The sequence below is a fragment of the Tachypleus tridentatus genome, chromosome 4 (assembly GCF_004210375.1).
Source record: "Tachypleus tridentatus isolate NWPU-2018 chromosome 4, ASM421037v1, whole genome shotgun sequence".
NCBI lineage: Eukaryota > Metazoa > Arthropoda > Merostomata > Xiphosura > Limulidae > Tachypleus > Tachypleus tridentatus.
The window spans coordinates 6,487,758-6,506,509 of NC_134828.1; the positions used below are offsets into that span (position 1 = coordinate 6,487,758).

The following is an 18,752-nucleotide window of genomic DNA, read 5'->3' on the forward strand; positions in this document are numbered from 1 at the left end:
AAAATTAATAAAACTTTGTATCATGTGCAGTAAGAAACACCTGATTTGATACAGGTTAAGATTAATAAAACTTTGTATCATGTGCAGTAAGAAACACCTGATTTGACATGGGTTAAAATTAATAAAACTTTGTATCACGTGCAGTAAGAAATACCTGATTTGACAAGGGTTAAGATTAATAAAACTTGGTATCATATGCAGTAAGAAATATCCAACTTGACACAGGTTAAGATATGTTACTTTTAGCAGCTGAGAAAGTACCAGTAAGTTATATCGTTAACAGTGGTACCAGTAATTTATATCATTAACAGTGGTACCAGTAAGTTATAATCATTAACAGTGCAAATGGAACTAAAAATATACCAGAAAACTTATAACTGTGTCAGATATATAACACAACATATTGACACACTAATTCCTGCTTACCCTTCTTGCAAGACCTATGGCAATGTAACAGTTTTCACCAGGTTCTACAATTTCAATCTCAAAGTAATGACTGGTGGTGTCAAGTGGGCTTCTTGCCTGGGCCAATCCTACATCTATTATGCTTTTACCTCTACCAGCATATTCTAGGACCTAAGCAAAGAAGATAGATAAAACAATGTCTCCTTATTAAATAAGACAAAGCACTCTAATTAAGTAAAAAAGTAATTTTATTAAACACATGTGTACAGAGTGACAATATGAGGCATGTGAGAAAATGTTTTATATATGTTATTTACAAACATAGCATATTACATGATCTTAAAAACTTCCCATGTACAATATAGAAGGAGAAAACAGTTTTTAATATAGTAAATATTTTTAAGCTAATTGTTTCTTTAACTTGAAGTCCAATCTTTAATGCTTAAATATGCTGTCGTAAGTAGCCAAACTTATTCTTAATGTCTTCAGTGCTTACAAGACATCACTGATAATGGCATACAGAACAAATTCCATTATACATGATACCAACTTCAGGAAACCCATACTTTGGCATTATAATCTCTCATACTTACCATGAGTCACCAGAGGTTAAAATGGTAACAATGCTAGTTAAATCTAATTTTATTGTTAAGTAGACTTCATAAACATCAAGATATTCTCAATTAACAATAGTTTTAAGGCTTTATTTAAAACTCCTGTGTTTTTTCAAAACACTTCTAAATCACTAGTTATTAAATATCTGTAACCACTGACAAGTTACCACTAAAACAGGCCATAGCAACATTTTAAGAATAAAACACAGATACTTCACTTGGTAATGTTTAAACAGTTTTAATCTACTTTTTCTGCAGTATCTCATAATATCCAAACTAACGTACAGAACCATTTAGTTGTATGTCATGTAGCCGAGCCCATTCGTCCTCGTTACTATCAATACACATGAAAATGTCTTCTTCAGCTGTCCACGTTGAACAGAGACTTATCCTAACCTCCTCTCCCAGTGAACTAACACCTACAGCTGGATAAAGACCTGAAAGTGGCCATGGAGCTGATGTGGAGTTAATCTGAAGTAGAAAACACAATCACTCTAAAATGTTTGTTTGTTTCAGAATGTTTGAACAAAGGTACACAAGAAGTTATCAGCACACAACCATTTCTAATTCTGATACGATAGATTAAAGAGAAGGCAGCTAATTAACAACACCTCCACCAGGTAAGATTTAGCCATTATTACTGAGTACCTATAGCCCTACAAACATAAATACTTTCTGACAACATACAGCAACCACTGAACAAAGGTACACAAGACGTTATCAGCACACAACCATATCTAATTCTGATACGATAGATTAGAGAGAAGGGTTATAGCATGCAAGTAAATATGTAGCTCTGGGGGTATGTGTTACACTTCTAATGCTTCACTTCATCAATAACTTATCCCACAATTATATCAAGCTACAAATTGAATATGAAACACAGAAAACAATAAAATATTTCATCTTTAAAATCTTAATGTAAGTTAATAACACAACTTCAGAGTCATACTTTATACACTCGAAAGTTTTAAAACATAAAATTGCATTTTTGTTGAAAAACTACATTTTGCATTTGGTCACATGTTACATTTATACTAAAAATGTTTCAACAAACTTAGAGGTCAAATTACATTACAGTTTTCTTATTTAAACTATATAATTAGAGTTACAAACTTAGGGTTTTTTCAGCAGAAGTTCTTTTGTTCTTTAAATTAGAACCATTTATATTATTCTATTTAAAATTCAATTTTAGTGTTATATGACAATATAACAGTTTCTCATTACACAATGTGTATTTGTTTCTCATTACACAATGTGTATTTGTGACTTGCATGTATGTATGACCTTACAATATAACAGTTTCTCATTACACAATGTGTATTTGTTTCTCATTACACAATGTGTATTTCTGACATCCATGTATGCTCATGAGTATCCATTTTCCTGTGCCTAATTACACAAATGTAAAAGTTATTCTTAAAGAATACAGTTATTATTTTAACACTAAGATTTCTGTACTTTCTTACATACTTTACATACTTACTTGCATTCTATAACCCCCACCAGTAGGAGTGTAATACATTCCCCCAGAGCTACATACTCACTTGCATGCTATAACCCCCCACCAGTAGGAGTGTAACACATTCCCCCAGAGCTACATACTTACTTGCATGCTATAACCCCCCACCAGTAGGAGTGTAACACATTCCCCAGAGCTACATACTTACTTGCATGCTATAACCCCCACCAGTGGGGTGTAACACATTCCCCAGAGCTACATACTTACTTGCATGCTATAACCCCCCACCAGTAGGAGTGTAACACATTCCCCCAGAGCTACATACTTACTTGCATGCTATAACCCCCCACCAGTAGGAGTGTAACACATTCCCCCAGAGCTACATACTTACTTGCATGCTATAACCCCCACCAGTGGGGTGTAACACATTCCCCAGTGCTACATTCTTGCTTGCGTGCTATAACCCCCACCAGTAGGAGTGTAACACATTCCCTAGAGCTACTTACTTGCATTCTAACCCCCACCAGTGGGGTGTAACACATTCCCCAGAGCTACATACCTACTTGCATGCTATAACCCCCACCAGTGGGGTGTAACACATTCCCCCAGTGCTACATTCTTACTTGCATGCTATAACCCCCCACCAGTAGGAGTGTAACACATTCCCCTAGAGCTACATACTTACTTGCATTCTATAACCCCCCACCAGTAGGAGTGTAACACATTCCCCCAGAGCTACATACCTACTTGCATGCTATAACCCCCCACCAGTAGGAGTGTAACACATTCCCCCAGTGCCACATACTTACTTGCATGCTATAACCCCCCACCAGTAGGAGTGTAACACATTCCCCTAGAGCTACATACTTACTTGCATTCTATAACCCCCACCAGTAGGAGTGTAACACATTCCCCAAGTGCTACATACTTACTTGCATGCTATAACCCCCCACCAGTAGGAGTGTAACACATTCCCCAAGTGCTACATACTTACTTGCATGCTATAACCCCCCACCAGTAGGAGTGTAACACATTCCCCAGTGCTACATTCTTACTTGCATGCTATAACCCCCCACCAGTAGGAGTGTAACACATACCCCCAGAGCTACATATTTACTTGCATGCTATAACCCTCCACCAGTAGGAGTGTAACACATACCTCTAGTAAAGCTGACTCCCTCAATGCAGTAGTACACTTACCTACACTTGAAGATAAGGTATGGAAAACACCACCACCAAAAATATGGAGGATGGGTGGAAAGTGTAAGTAGAGGAAAATGTCTATTGAAATACATTTTCAGTTTAGGAAAATATTAACTTCCATTACAATTACCTCCTGTCACAGTTAAAATCCTACATTAATCTGGTGTACGCACTTAGGAAGAGTACTCAAGAAGTGTGACATCTCAATGTAGAGGAAACACACATGGGAGGCTGAACTGCATTTGAACCACATGTCCCCTTCCCCAAGAATTTATCACAAAATGTGTGGAAATGGGGCACTCTGGCATATAAGGGCTAGAATACATCAAATGTGAGCAGAAGGTCAACTCTAGTCCAAAATTGGCAGCACTGAGGTTAGATCATCAACTGACCCATGGTAGAAAGAGGGTAATCAATCAATAACCTCTGACCCAGAACCAGAAATGAAGTACTTCCATTCTGAGAACCCAAGTCATCATGTGTACATAGGTTTATGTTAAAAGTATGTATGTATAATCTTCTATATTCCAAAGTCTAACTTAGGCATAACACAAGTATCAGGTCATTACAAAAAGTAGTCCTTTAAATTCACAATCCTAACTTTTAAATTTCTTGAGTTTTAATTGTCATTAAATAAAAATATACAATATACTTATATTTACAGCTGTTATCAACTGGTATCATACCTCTTTTCCATTTCTAGTAAAGAAAACAGTCACCACTTGTCGTTTCTCTTGAACTGAAGACTTTTCAAATTTGATACCACACCCAATTTTGTCACCAGTTTCACATTTAGGAAGACATAAAGACCTCTTAGATGCACCTTTAATTAATCTGAAATTCATAAAAAGAACATAATTAATGATAGCAAAAAAACGCATATCCTTGAAAACAAAAGTACTATTTCTATTGGCCTGGCATGGCCACGTGGGTTAAGGCATGCGACACGTAATCTGGGGGTCGCGGGCTTGTATCCCCATCGTGCCAAACATGCTCACCATTTTAGCCATGGGGGTATTATAATGTTACAGTCAATCCCACTATTCATTGGTAGAAGAGTAGCCCATGAGTTGGCGATGGGTAGTGATGACTAGCAGCCTTCCCTCTATTCTTATACTGCAAAATTAGGGACAGCTAGTGCAGATAGCCCTCAAGTATCTTTGCACGAATTTCAAAAACAAAAACAAACAATTTCTATTAAATGCCTTTTAAAATTTGCCTATGAAAATTAACAGTATAATATCCTATAAGGTCTAGATGTCAAGCCAGTTCTTCAGCAGATACACTAAGGCAAGGGTTCCCAAACACTTTGGACCTGCAAAGCTTCTCATCAGAAAGAAAAAAAAACATTACGGAGCCTTAATAAAAAATACGCTAAGAATAGAAACAACTGGTCACTAGCACCAGATAAAGTTCACTTCAGGCTTTTAGAATATAAATTTATTAAAAATATTAATACTTAAAGAAAAATCTGTACTTCTACTTACTTGCTCAAACATTTCTGCTTGCAACATTTATATCAGTAAAAGTCCAGTATATTTATTCATTTATTAGTGGCTCAGATGGGCTCAATTTTGTTCCCAAAGTAGTTCAATATTTGGTGTTATGGTTGTTATCTGGAAGTGCAAATCATCTTACCTGTTTCTAAATTTGATCTTTGTAGCTGTACACAGTGAAAATGTTTGACCACAAAGGTACGTTGTTGGAAAACACATCAACATTTTCAAAGCTCTGTTAATTATTTCAGGGTATTCTATAGGCATTTGAATCCAAAACTGCTGAAATTTTATTTTTAGGGTGTAATCAGTTGAAACTTCTATAAGCTGTTTTATCTCATTCAAAAGCAAATCACTGGTATTTGCAGAGTCAACAAAGGGGTTCTTAATCCACAGAAATTCTTCTAAATGAGGAGAGAAGTACACCCCAATAGTTGTACACAAATCAGATATATGCTGCAAGACTGAAACTTTTGCTTGGTGAAGATGCAATTTCATTCATAAGTAATAAAAAATCACCGAGATTTTCGAAGCAATCAAGTTCTTCCATAAGTATACATTTACCCAAAAGTTTTAGCTTATGTTGAAATGCTTCCATTTTACTGAGCTTTGAAGTACATTACCCTGCATTGTAGCATTCACTTCATTTATGTAGGCAAATATTCAGCATTTGTCTCTCAATTTGTATGCAAGTTCAAAATAACATTTAGATAAAAAGAAACCTATCTCCTAATGCAGTTCATAAAACCGAGCAAGCACTTTTCCCCGAGAAAGCTATCGAACTTCAGTATGAAGCAGCATATTTTTATACAAACTTCCATATCCTCACAGAGTAAACTGAATATCCTCGCATTGAATGGTCTTGATTTTATAAAATTAACTATTTTTATGACATCACCCAATACCTCTTCTAAGTCTTCTGGCATTCGTTTCATTACAAGTGCATGACGATGGAGACAGCAGTGGATACTCTCTATGTCCGGGTTTTCCTTTTTTATACATGCCACTGCACCCAAAAATTTTCCAATCATAGCTGCAGTTCCACCAGTACAAATACTTGAGTAAAGCTGTTATTGGATCTCATGTTCTTCCATAAATAAATTGATCAGTTTAAATATTTCCTTGCCTGTTTTTTAAGTAGGCAAAGGTTTGCAAATTAGCATGTCTGCTTCAAAACTAACTTCATGAATATAGCAAACAAACACAAACAACATCGCATAACCTGTGACATCTGTTCATTCATCCATCTGAAGCAAAAAGGTTGGACTCGCTTTTACTCGCCTTATTAACTCAGTTAAGCAATCTGCTGACGTATCCTTGATTCTTCGGAAAAAAACAAGTTGTCAGAAAGGGACACAGAGTTAATGTTTTTATGAAATTTCTCATAAATCATGCACTCTACCAAATCTTTTGCAGATGGTGTTATCAAATCTTCTGCAATTGTATGAGCTTCACCTACTTTTGCAATACAGTAACTAGCACAATGTGAAGCAATAAGAGCATCTTTGTTGTACTGATGGACAAACAAACAAAATATAGCTTTCCTTCCATTTAATTGCAAACACTTTCTTTTGAAACACTCAGAAGTTGGATTGGGAGTGTTTGGTTTCTAGATGTTTTAACTTTGCTGGATGCAAACTACTGTTACTCAACACTGTTCCACATTCAACACACAACCCACTAGGTCCATCTTCATTACCTGTCCATCTAAAACCATTTAAATAAAACTTTCATCATACTTTGTTTTATTTCTTGTTTCAGTACGTCTTGTATCATCCTGTGTTGAAGTGCTTGCACATGATGATAACGCTGATGAATTCGTATTAGGTCTAGGAAGATTTATACTTATATTCAATTTATTACTGATTTTCAGCTACTTATCCATTATAAGGGTGACAACTAATTATTAATTTGTCTAAAAATGTATTCTTATGTTTTTGGCACTTTAATAGTATTTTCATGGACACAAAATAGCTTCTTAATGAAAATTCGTTCAAGCACTTGAGTTTTATTATCATACAATGACATGCTGGCCTGAGATCAGTGTTGCTATAATGAAGTCAGAAATAAAAGATTCCTGGAAAAAAAGGCTAGGTCGCTAGAATAATATATTTTTCTAAAGAAAAGGGTAACATATTATTTTTACCAAATAACAAAATATTAAGCCAGCTCTGACGTGCATCTAAATCTCAAAAAAATAAAACATGATGTCATGTGGGTGTACGACATCATAGAACTCATTGGTACAAAGTTTATGTAATTAAACTACTATGAATCCAACCTAACCTAACATTTATCAATTATAATTGTCATAAATATAATTATACTTCATATAAATGTACTTTGAAATTGAAACAACTGATACTGCATATAATTACATCACAATGTTACAAAATTGGACAACTTTCAGCTATCATGTCATGTTTCATTTCATTTCATACGAGATTTAGCCGCTAATCCAGACCTGGCTTTTAAAATACAGTTGGCATCACTACCCAGGGTTGACCAATATTCCATACACAAATTACTCAGCTATCTTGCATCTCCAATGATGCATGAGATGGTGTCATATCTACTAGCAACCAGTAGTGCCACTATCGTAGTTAATTGAGATTGTATTACACTTTCACCACAAGAACTTCCCCTAAGCTAAATAAAATCATCTGGCTTAGTTTGTTTTGAATTCCCCACAAAGCTACATGTGGGCTATCTGTGCTAGTCATCCCCAATTTAGCAGTGTAAGACTAGAGGGATGGCAGCTAGTCATCACCACCCACCGCCAACTCTTGGGCTACTCTTCTACCAATGAATAGTGGGATTGACTGTCACATTATAACACCCCCACAGATGAAAGGATGGGCATGTTTGGTGGGATGGGGATTTGAACCAGCGACCCTCGGATTATGAGTTGAGTGCCTTAACCCCCTGACCATGCCGGGCGTCAAATCGTTTGGCATTTGGCACTATAAAATATTAAAAGGTCCAATATGCAATAAATGTGTTATATTAAAGATATATTTTACCTTTTTGTACAGCATATTCTGATTCAATTTTATAGTTTTAGGACAAAACTTTCATTGCAGAGCCCCAGATAACTACGGCAGAGCCCACGGGCTCCACAAAGCACAGTTTGGAAAACCATGTATTAAACCCTAACATATATTTTACAATCATACACTGGTTCAAGGACTAGTAAACATTGAAATTCTACAGAACTAAAAATCATTTAGTACTGCAAAAACCAAAGGTAAATTTCGATACCCTGTAATTTGGTAATACCAGAATCATACTGTTTCATTAACAATTAATACCTGTTGAAGTCTCTGCAAATGTTGTTTACAGACAAATATTTTTGATGCCAAATCAATCCTGTTTGCATCAACATAAGAACTGTTGTACATATTTTTGTTCACTTTATGACAGAAAACAATTAATAACTATGAGTACTAGAAGTGTTTAATACTAAATCAGAATTGTCAACTTGGCTTTGGAAGCCAGTTTTATTTGACGTATTTCATTAAAATGCATTTTCTGAAAATTCCAAACAAAAAGACTTGAAAGGTTAATTGTTAATATCTCTTTCAAGGTTTTATTTATTTGTTTCTAATCCCCATACAAAGCTACACAAGAACTATACGTATATATTGGATGTTCCTAATTTTAAACTGAAAGACTATAAACAGATCACTAATTAACTGCACCCACTGTCAACTTCTGGACTACTATACCTGAAAAGTATGATTTAAATATCAATCTAATAATGCATCAATAACACTACAATGTAGAACAAAATTTTTCAGAAATATTCACAGTTCAGTGCTAACTTGTCCATTATGCCAGACCAACCTTTTAAAGGTCGTCATAAAGTTACTCAGTCATCACAAAACTAGTTCATTACAAAGCTACAAGGTCATCACAAAACTGCTATGATTAGATTTAAAACAATATTTTTCATCTGACAGTTCAAGTTTTTAACCACATCTGCTAGTTTAGTGCACAATTAGATTTGATGTCTCTTCAGTTTTCATTTTATAAAATGGTGTGCAAAGATTATTTAATATAAAAACATCTTGATAAAGTCCATTAAATGGTAATAACATTAATCTAAATGTTATCAGGTTTGTTGAGTTACTTTATCAAAATACATATAAATCTGGTGCTCCCAACTCAGTGGTTCAGATGTTTGACAAATCTCCATTTAACAAGATTATAAGTTCATTTTAACCATAATTTAATTACAAATTATAAGATTTTCACAGTACTATTTAAACATTACTATCCTGATATTAGATAAGAAATGAAAACAAATACAAATATATCATCTGCATCTAATATTTTGTCGCTGTACATGTCCTTTTTAAACTTAGTTGATAGCTAAACTGAGATGAGAAATGTATTTATTTACAATTATTTGATTCTAGTTCTGTGTACATAATCAAACTTACAAATGTTATTTTAGAAACTTTATAAATATAAACAAAAGAATAATGATTAAACTTTTCCATTGTGGTCAACCACTAGAGAAGTTGGCTGTCAAGATGTCTTTCACCCACAACTCACCTACCACGTCCAGTATGATAACCTATAGACTGTATTGCACAACCAGGATGTTGCTGCAGAGAGTGACGAGACGTGACTAATCCTACAGATATACCACTCCCAATGCCCATGTCAAGGATCTCGACCTCAAAGTAGCTGTTTTCTGGACTAAGTGAATCAGCAGCAACATAGACACCAACTTGGTCTGTTTCATCAGGTACATAACTATGATATATAGAGAAAAATCAAAACAAACCAGAGTAATTATCTAATAACTGTATTCTATACCTATGTACAACTTGATTTACATTTGCAGGGTTTTGAAATTATTACAACACTTTTTTAAAAATTAGTTGATGTTCTGAATGGAGGGTCTTACCTTTTACAGAATATAAATAAACAAAAAATATTTTGTAAAGAAAAGTGAGGTGGGACCTAAAAGTGGTTGCTCAAAGTATAATTGAACCAGTTTACTTCGAAACTGATATTATCTATAAGGATCAATTCAAAACTTTAATTTAAACTTAAAAAATTTTAAAAATCTAACTTCCTTTTTCCTTAAAGTTCCTAAGTTCTTAAATTTTAGTAATTTTTCTTTAAACATACAAAGCAAATAAAAACTGCAGAAAACAATGATTTGTACTACTTACAATTGTAAAGAAGTTTGTACTCACTTACCGTACCTGGCATGTCATACCTTGCATGCTTAGCCTTGACAAGTTTTGCAAGTGGAGAATGTAAAATAAAGTAGTTTTTTTAAAGTTTTATACATACATTTTGAAATAAGTAAAATTATACATTACTCGACTAATATCTCAGAATTCTACTGTAATTTATCGAGCTTACCAACTAAATTGTATTTATGTTTAATACAATATTGTTTTATGAACATTTTCCCTTCCTAACAAGATTAGACAAAAAAACTTGGACCATTTCCACCTTCAACAGGATAAGAAAACCATATGGAGAAAATTTAGAGCTACTGATCAGTAATTTACATCATACATAGAAGTAGGGGTATGTAACCAAGTATTTCCAGAAATATGAAGAGTGGGGCCACACATAGAAGTAGGGGTATGTAACCAAGTATTTCCAGAAATATGAAGAGTGGGGCCACACATAGAAGTAGGGGTATGTAACCAAGTATTTCCAGAAATGTGAAGAGTGGGGCCACACATAGAAGTAGGGGTATGTAACCAAGTATTTCCAGAAATATGAAGAGTGGGGCCACACATAGAAGTAGGGGTATGTAACCAAGTATTTCCAGAAATGTGAAGAGTGGGCCACTGTGTTCACTTCTACAAATGTAGTGATATGCTAGCAGATATGAGATTCTTATTTTACATTCTAGCTTGTAAATGTAGGTAATTTGCGTTTTTAATTCGTAACATAACATTTGGACATCACAAACATCTAATCTGAAACAATGCTGTAATTCAACATACCATGTGGCATACAAAAACTGACATTTAGGATCTTTTAAAATATTTACATTCAAAATTAATCTTAGTAGTAAATGATTTTCTTTATTTCAAATATCCAAAATATTATTTGTGTGATGTCTAAAATGTCATAAATAAATTTTAAGTGTTTTATTCCAGTAAATCTTTATATTTATCTTCTCTCTCCTAACTTTATACAAGACTCTCAATTTGACCAATTTCATGACCACCAAAGAAAAAAATCTAAGTATCTCTATATGAGCCTTTTTTAGTTCCTAGAATGCTTTCTAATTGTAACATGAAACTACATTTGTTTATCCTAAACAGATTTATATTCATGTTACTCTACAACTATTCATAACCTAAATGTTTTGTTTTATTGCCTTTTGAACTACTATTTACACAATTATAAGTTGTAATCACTCATAATGTGCAGTTCACATTACCCTATTGAATTATAGTATGTACAATCTACTTGTAACAAAATATTATATTATTAATTATTTCACCTAATACAAACTTAAATAAAAAGTTTTCTATTCTTACATTTTACAATAATAAATAAAAAGTACACATAATAAATAAAACAAATGTCCTTACGTGGGTTATGTGGTCTGTTGATAACAATCAGTTTTTTTATAGTGATGACAGTACTGCACAAATGTCCTTACGTGGGTTATGTGGTCTGTTGATAACAATCAGTTTTTTATAGTGATGACAGTACTGCACAAATGTCCTTACGTGGGTTATGTGGTCTGTTGATAACAATCAGTTTTTTTATAGTGATGACAGTACTGCACAAATGTCCCACGTGGGTTATGTGGTCTGTTGATAACAATCAGTTTTTTTATAGTGATGACAGTACTGCACAAATGTCCTTACGTGGGTTATGTGGTCTGTTGATAACAATCAGTTTTTTTATAGTGATGACAGTACTGCACAAATGTCCTTACGTGGGTTATGTGGTCTGTTGATAACAATCAGTTTTTATATAGTGATGACAGTACTGCATTAAATTTTTCATTTAAGTAAATAATGCATCAAAAAACATAGAATAACAATATTCAAAAAGTAGATAATGTCCCACAAATATAACAATATTTCTGGCTTTCTAATTATGCAATAAAAGCTGTTAAAACTGCATTCAAACTTCTTGATGTGTTTCCCACAGAAATTAAGCTTGAACTGAAAAGGAAAGTGACACTTCTCTGTACAGAAATTAATATAATACAATGAATTATTTGGTAGATGAAAATCTTAACTTTCTATTAGTCATAAATAATACAGTATTTAACATATTTATAAAAGTTCATACTTCTTGAAGGGATGATAAATAGATTACAGAAGAGGGAATATACCTAGATAACAATAAATAGATTACAGAAGAAGGAATATACCTAGATAGCAATAAATAGATTACAGAAGAGGGAATATACCTAGATAGCAATAAACAGATTACAGAAGAGGGAATATACCTGGATAACAATAAATAGATTACAGAAGAAGGAATATACCTAGATAACAATAAATAGATTACAGAAGAAGGAATATACCTAGATAACAATAAATAGATTACAGAAGAAGGAATATACCTAGATAACAATAAATAGATTACAGAAGAAAGAATATACCTAGATAACAATAAATAGATTACAGAAGAGGGAATATACCTAGATAACAATAAATAGATTACAGAAGAAGGAATATACCTGGATAACAATAAATAGATTACAGAAAAAGGAATATACCTAGATAACAAATTCACAATTTATCAAAATTGTCATACCAGAGGAAATTCTAAACTTTTCTAAATATTACTTTAGAAAAGTAAGAACTTAAAAGTTGTATTCTATTCAAGTGTGGATCATTAGCTATATTGTTATGCTATATTTATTGGTGTATCGTGACAAAAAAATAGTTTAATTACATTTTGAATCTACTTTACTAAACAATGACACGAGCTAAAGAGGATGCCTGTGTTAAAAGAGTAATTTATTATGTTTTTATAAACTGCATATATTCATGTGCTGCTTTGTCAATGTGTCCTTGATAAGGATGCATATAAAATAAATATCACATTTTTATTTTTTTGGAACATTTACAATGCACTTTCACAATTAATAAAACTAGACTGAAGAAGCAGCTGAAACAGAAAGAAATAACTTCTGAAATGTCACTACAAGATTCTATGAAAATAACTGTTATATTATCAAATGATAGACTTACCTTATTAAATCCCCATCAACAGAAACCCTTTCATATCTAACATGCCTTTGTGTGGCTTCTTGTGGCCTCTCTCTCATGTCCCTACGGTAGATCCGTGAGAGCTGCCGATGAAGAGCACCATCCATTTTTTCTAACGATGAGGACAGGTGCTAAAAAAAGAGTGGAATTTTATTGTAGATCAATAGAAGTGACAGATGACTGCCAGAAAGCCTACCTGCCAGAAAGCCTACCAGATTTCAATGATGAATAAATTCATTACTAAATTTGCATGGAAGTCTAACAAAATAAATTAAAGTATTAAAACTGATACATTCAAAATAGATCTTAAATAATCAGAAACAACTTTTAATTTTCTAAAAACATGTACCGTGTGCAAGACTTGAGTCCAGCTGAGTTCTAACTATAACGACACTAAAAGTATAAATGGCTGATACATTTTCATTGATCTGTGGAACAAGTTTTTTGGGGGTTTGTTTTCACCAATGAAGAGGCAGAATATGTGTTTCAGTGACCCTAAACATAATGAAAGACACAAAGAAAGGTCTCTGAGAAACTAGTAAACTTAATATACTTCCAATTACCATCACATACAATAAAACCATTGGGCTTATCAAACAATTTACCAACACTGGAGTGGTAGTGGGATATTTGGTAGTAGTACCTGAACAGTGAGGTATTTGGTAGTAGTACCTAAACAGTGGGATATTTGGAAGTAATACCTGAACAGCAGGTGTCCGGGAGAGCTTTAATATCTTAGTGATGGAACAACTACTCTCAGAAGCAGTGCTACACTGCATTTGTGCTCTGTGAGGGCATATCTAGCTAAGATCTCCATTTTGGTTTTGGCTCAGCTAATGTACCTCTTAATACAGCTGACTCTGCTCTATCATCACTAAATTGAAATTCTGAATCCATTCTGTTAGCACTATCCATAAAAAGTGCATGTTTTCTTATAGCAAAGCCACATTGGGCTATCCGCAGAGTCCACTGAGGGGAATCGAATCCCTAATTTTAGTATTGTAAATCTAAAGACTTAACATTGTACCAGCAGTGTACATCAACAAAAAGAGAACAAATATCATGCAAGGCAACCATATGGTGAGATGTCTGTCAATTACTAATAAATAATCTTTTTAATAACAACATGTTCTGTCATCTATGTATAAGTCAATGAACTCTGGGAACACAGAACTGCTCAATCAAGAAAGTTAACATTTTTCTAAATTTAACATATTGGCTCCCACGTCTATTTTGCTAATACTTTCCAGGGTCCCACCAGTCATTTTACAATTACTTTTTTAGAAGAATGTATATGTAGCTGTTGTGCTACTTGTTGTACTACAGGTCAATGAGCGGCCTGTTGAAAAGAAAACAGAGCAACATCTATACACCCTAGACCCTGGAACAGTATATAAGCACTTCACTCAAATAATGTAATCACTTCTTCAAGACTTACAGCATCCCAATCACTAACAGCAGCTCTAAGGTTAGAGGAAGGGTAAGACAGTGTAAGCAGAGGTAAGTACTACTGGAAATACATTTTCAGTTTAGGAAAAGGTTAATTTTGATAGCATACTTATAATCCACTGACGATTTAGCTAGAATACAGCACTGAAAAGGTGGAAGAACCAGTGATGGCATGCTCTGTACAGAAACCTTCTGCATAGATCAAGGGTGTACCAAGATATGAGCAGTACAATAGTGATGGAACCACATTACAACCAGCACAGGTACACTCTTCATCCTAAACATAGTTCCTATATCAAGGGTAGAACTGTAAGTGATTACTACAATAGACCAGCACCAATCAAATAGCTGAGATTCCACAACTCAGGATTGGAATTAAAGGGTCTTAATGGCTTGGCAGTTGGACTGCAATAGTACATACACATATATTTTTAATTAGATCCTGTAGCCATAGAGTGATGTGTTCCAAACCATCATAACTGAAACAAGAATGTAAACAACACTAAAGTGGACAAACATTCTACTTCATCTGAAAAAGTCCAAAGGCTTGAAACAATGGGATGGTGTTCACCCTACTCAACCAAAAGAACTGAACTTATTTGCTCTGGAATTATGAACACTTATCCTCACTCCCTAACTAAGTGGGCAAGGAGAATTCCACTTTCCCAGGAATTATGGAGATGGTCTGGAACACTGTGCTCAACCAAGGATGGGATCACTCAAAACTTGGAATTATGTGAAGATAGTGAACCTCCTTTCATGAAAAATATACTGTACTGATATTGATCAAAAATGAAGAGAAATGGATACCTCAGATGCACAGCTAAACCAGTATTACAAGTAGGCAAGTGTCTCTCTTAATGAGCAATGCATACCCCAGCTGCACAGCTAAACCAGTATTACAAGTAGGCAGGTGTCTCTCTTAATGAGCAATGCATACCCCAGCTGCACAGCCAAACCAGTATTACAAGTAGGCAAGTGTCTCTCTTAATGAGCAATGCATACCCCAGCTGCACAGCTAAACCAGTATTACACGTAGGCAAGTGGCTCTCTTAATGAGCAATGCATACCCCAGCTGCACAGCTAAACCAGTATTACAAGTAGGCAAGTGGCTCTCTTAATGAGCAATGCATACCCCAGCTGCACAGCTAAACCAGTATTACAAGTAGGCAAGTGGCTCTCTTAATGAGCAATGCATACCCCAGCTGCACAGCTAAACCAGTATTACAAGTAGGCAAGTGTCTCTCTTAATGAGCAATGCATACCCCAGCTGCACAGCTAAACCAGTATTAGAAGTAGGCAAGTGTCTCTCTTAATGAGCAATGCATACCCCAGCTGCACAGCTAAAAACCAAGTGGCTCTCTTAATGAGCAATGCATACCCCAGCTGCACAGCTAAACCAGCAAGTAGGCTCTTAATGAGCAATGCATACCCCAGCTGCACAGCTAAACCAGTATTACAAGTAGGCAAGTGGCTCTCTTAATGAGCAATGCATACCCCAGCTGCACAGCTAAACCAGTATGAGCAATGCATACCCCAGCTGCACAGCTAAACCAGTATTACAAGTAGGCAAGTGGCTCTCTTAATGAGCAATGCATACCCCAGCTGCACAGCTAAACCAGTATTACAAGTAGGCAAGTGTCTCTCTTAATGAGCAATGCATACCCCAGCTGCACAGCTAAACCAGTATTACAAGTAGGCAGGTGTCTCTCTTAATGAGCAATGCATACCCCAGCTGCACAGCTAAACCAGTATTGAGCAATGCACCCCAGTGCTAAACCAGTATTAGAAGTAGGCAAGTGTCTCTCTTAATGAGCAATGCATACCCCAGCTGCACAGCTAAACCAGTATTACACGTAGGCAAGTGGCTCTCTTAATGAGCAATGCATACCCCAGCTGCACAGCTAAACCAGTATTACAAGTAGGCAAGTGGCTCTCTTAATGAGCAATGCATACCCCAGCTGCACAGCTAAACCAGTATTACAAGTAGGCAAGTGGCTCTCTTAATGAGCAATGCAATGCACCCCAGCTGCACAGCTAAACCAGTATTACAAGTAGGCAAGTGGCTCTCTTAATGAGCAATGCATACCCCAGCTGCACAGCTAAACCAGTATTACAAGTAGGCAAGTGTCTCTCTTAATGAGCAATGCATACCCCAGCTGCACAGCTAAACCAGTATTACAAGTAGGCAAGTCTCTCTTAATGAGCTCTCTTAATGAGCAATGCATACCCCAGCTGCACAGCTAAACCAGTATTACAAGTAGGCAAGTGTCTCTCTTAATGAGCAATGCATACCCCAGCTGCACAGCTAAACCAGTATTACAAGTAGGCAAGTGTCTCTCTTAATGAGCAATGCATACCCCAGCTGCACAGCTAAACCAGTATTACAAGTAGGCAAGTGTCTCTCTTAATGAGCAATGCATACCCCAGCTGCACAGCTAAACCAGTATTACAAGTAGGCAAGTGTCTCTCTTAATGAGCAATGCATACCCCAGCTGCACAGCTAAACCAGTATTACAAGTAGGCAAGTGTCTCTCTTAATGAGCAATGCATACCCCAGCTGCACAGCTAAACCAGTATTACAAGTAGGCAAGTGTCTCTCTTAATGAGCAATGCATACCCCAGCTGCACAGCTAAACCAGTATTACAAGTAGGCAAGTGTCTCTCTTAATGAGCAATGCATACCCCAGCTGCACAGCTAAACCAGTATTACAAGTAGGCAAGTGTCTCTCTTAATGAGCAATGCATACCCCAGCTGCACAGCTAAACCAGTATTACAAGTAGGCAAGTGCCTCTCTTAATGACATCTGGAAAAAAACATCCAGGGACTGAGATAGGAGAGACCCCAACTTTGCCCTCATTTCCAAGAGTAAAGGAAAATACACTAAAGGAAAAGCCTCTATCCAAAACCCGATATGTAGTAAACTCCTTAGCTCCACTAGTTAGAATCTGGAGGTAGGGTTAATGTACAGTAGAGTCCTGAGGAACAATGCAATAGATGAACCAAGTTCCCTAAACTTTTAAAAGCATACTGACTCTGATTTATTCAATTCAGGAATAAGAAGGGTCCCCCTTCAGCTTTACTCATAACAGTCCATGAATGGAAGTCAAGCAAACTATGGTAATATCATCTAGTGAGTGTCTAGATAGTCTAAAAGAACACTTCATTTCTACAGTCTTTTGCAACTGTTAGGAAGTTTAGATTAAGTGGTTGCTGGTAAAAAATTAAAAACTCTGGAAAGTAAAGATAAGACGAAGACAAAAATACTCACTCTTTATAATCTAGCAGATGCTGTAAAATGGTTACAGAGGGTCTTCAAACCCTCAGAAGAAGGAACTGCCAAACTGTGTAAAGATTATAGGAGAAAAATATCAGAAGTCCACACACCAGTCCGTCCTCCAGAAGTAAACTGAAATACGTAGTGAATACAGAAGTGTGACAATTCTGAAGAAGTCCATATACCAGCCTGTAAGATGCCCTCCAGAAGGCAATTGAAACAAGCAGCAAAAGACAGAAGTGTGACTCAGAAGATTACTTGTCTGTAAAGAAAGTTCAGAATAAACAGCATGGATGTTTGAGAATCCACCTTCTCTAAGTACTTGCAAAAAAATCTCTGGAAACAAAATGTGGATAATGGCAGGATAAATTCACTATATGAATGTGGGGAATGCATGAGCAGCATCAAACTTGGTTATTCATAGACCTGGTAAAGAATGCCAATGTAGGCTGAGAAAGAACTCCACTGTAAACCTGGAAGGATTGAAAAATTGGTTGAACCAAGTCTTCAGTACAACAAATAAATGGGAATAACATTCTGGAAGAATTGGATTCACTCTCATTACCACCTCTGACCAATGTATCTCTTACAGCATTAGAATGAAAATTCACACACTAGTG

General features: G+C 35.5%; 1 protein-coding gene and 1 long non-coding RNA gene across 3 annotated transcripts in view; one reads left to right on the forward strand and one right to left on the reverse strand.

The window, feature by feature from the left end:
* The window catches only part of LOC143248506 (uncharacterized), a 167,629-nt gene that overhangs the window by 109,837 nt on the left and 39,040 nt on the right, over window positions 1-18,752 (forward strand). The window lies entirely within an intron of this gene.
* Window positions 1-18,752, reverse strand: part of LOC143248500 (SPRY domain-containing protein 3-like) — a 38,360-nt gene that overhangs the window by 13,154 nt on the left and 6,454 nt on the right. For both annotated transcript variants that reach the window (XM_076496917.1, XM_076496916.1), the window contains 5 exons: window positions 13,388-13,536; window positions 9,741-9,944; window positions 4,371-4,518; window positions 1,305-1,490; window positions 427-576 (listed from right to left, as the gene is read on the reverse strand). In XM_076496917.1, coding sequence (XP_076353032.1) covers window positions 427-576; window positions 1,305-1,490; window positions 4,371-4,518; window positions 9,741-9,944; window positions 13,388-13,536 — 837 coding nt within the window. The remainder of the gene's footprint in view (window positions 1-426; window positions 577-1,304; window positions 1,491-4,370; window positions 4,519-9,740; window positions 9,945-13,387; window positions 13,537-18,752) is intronic.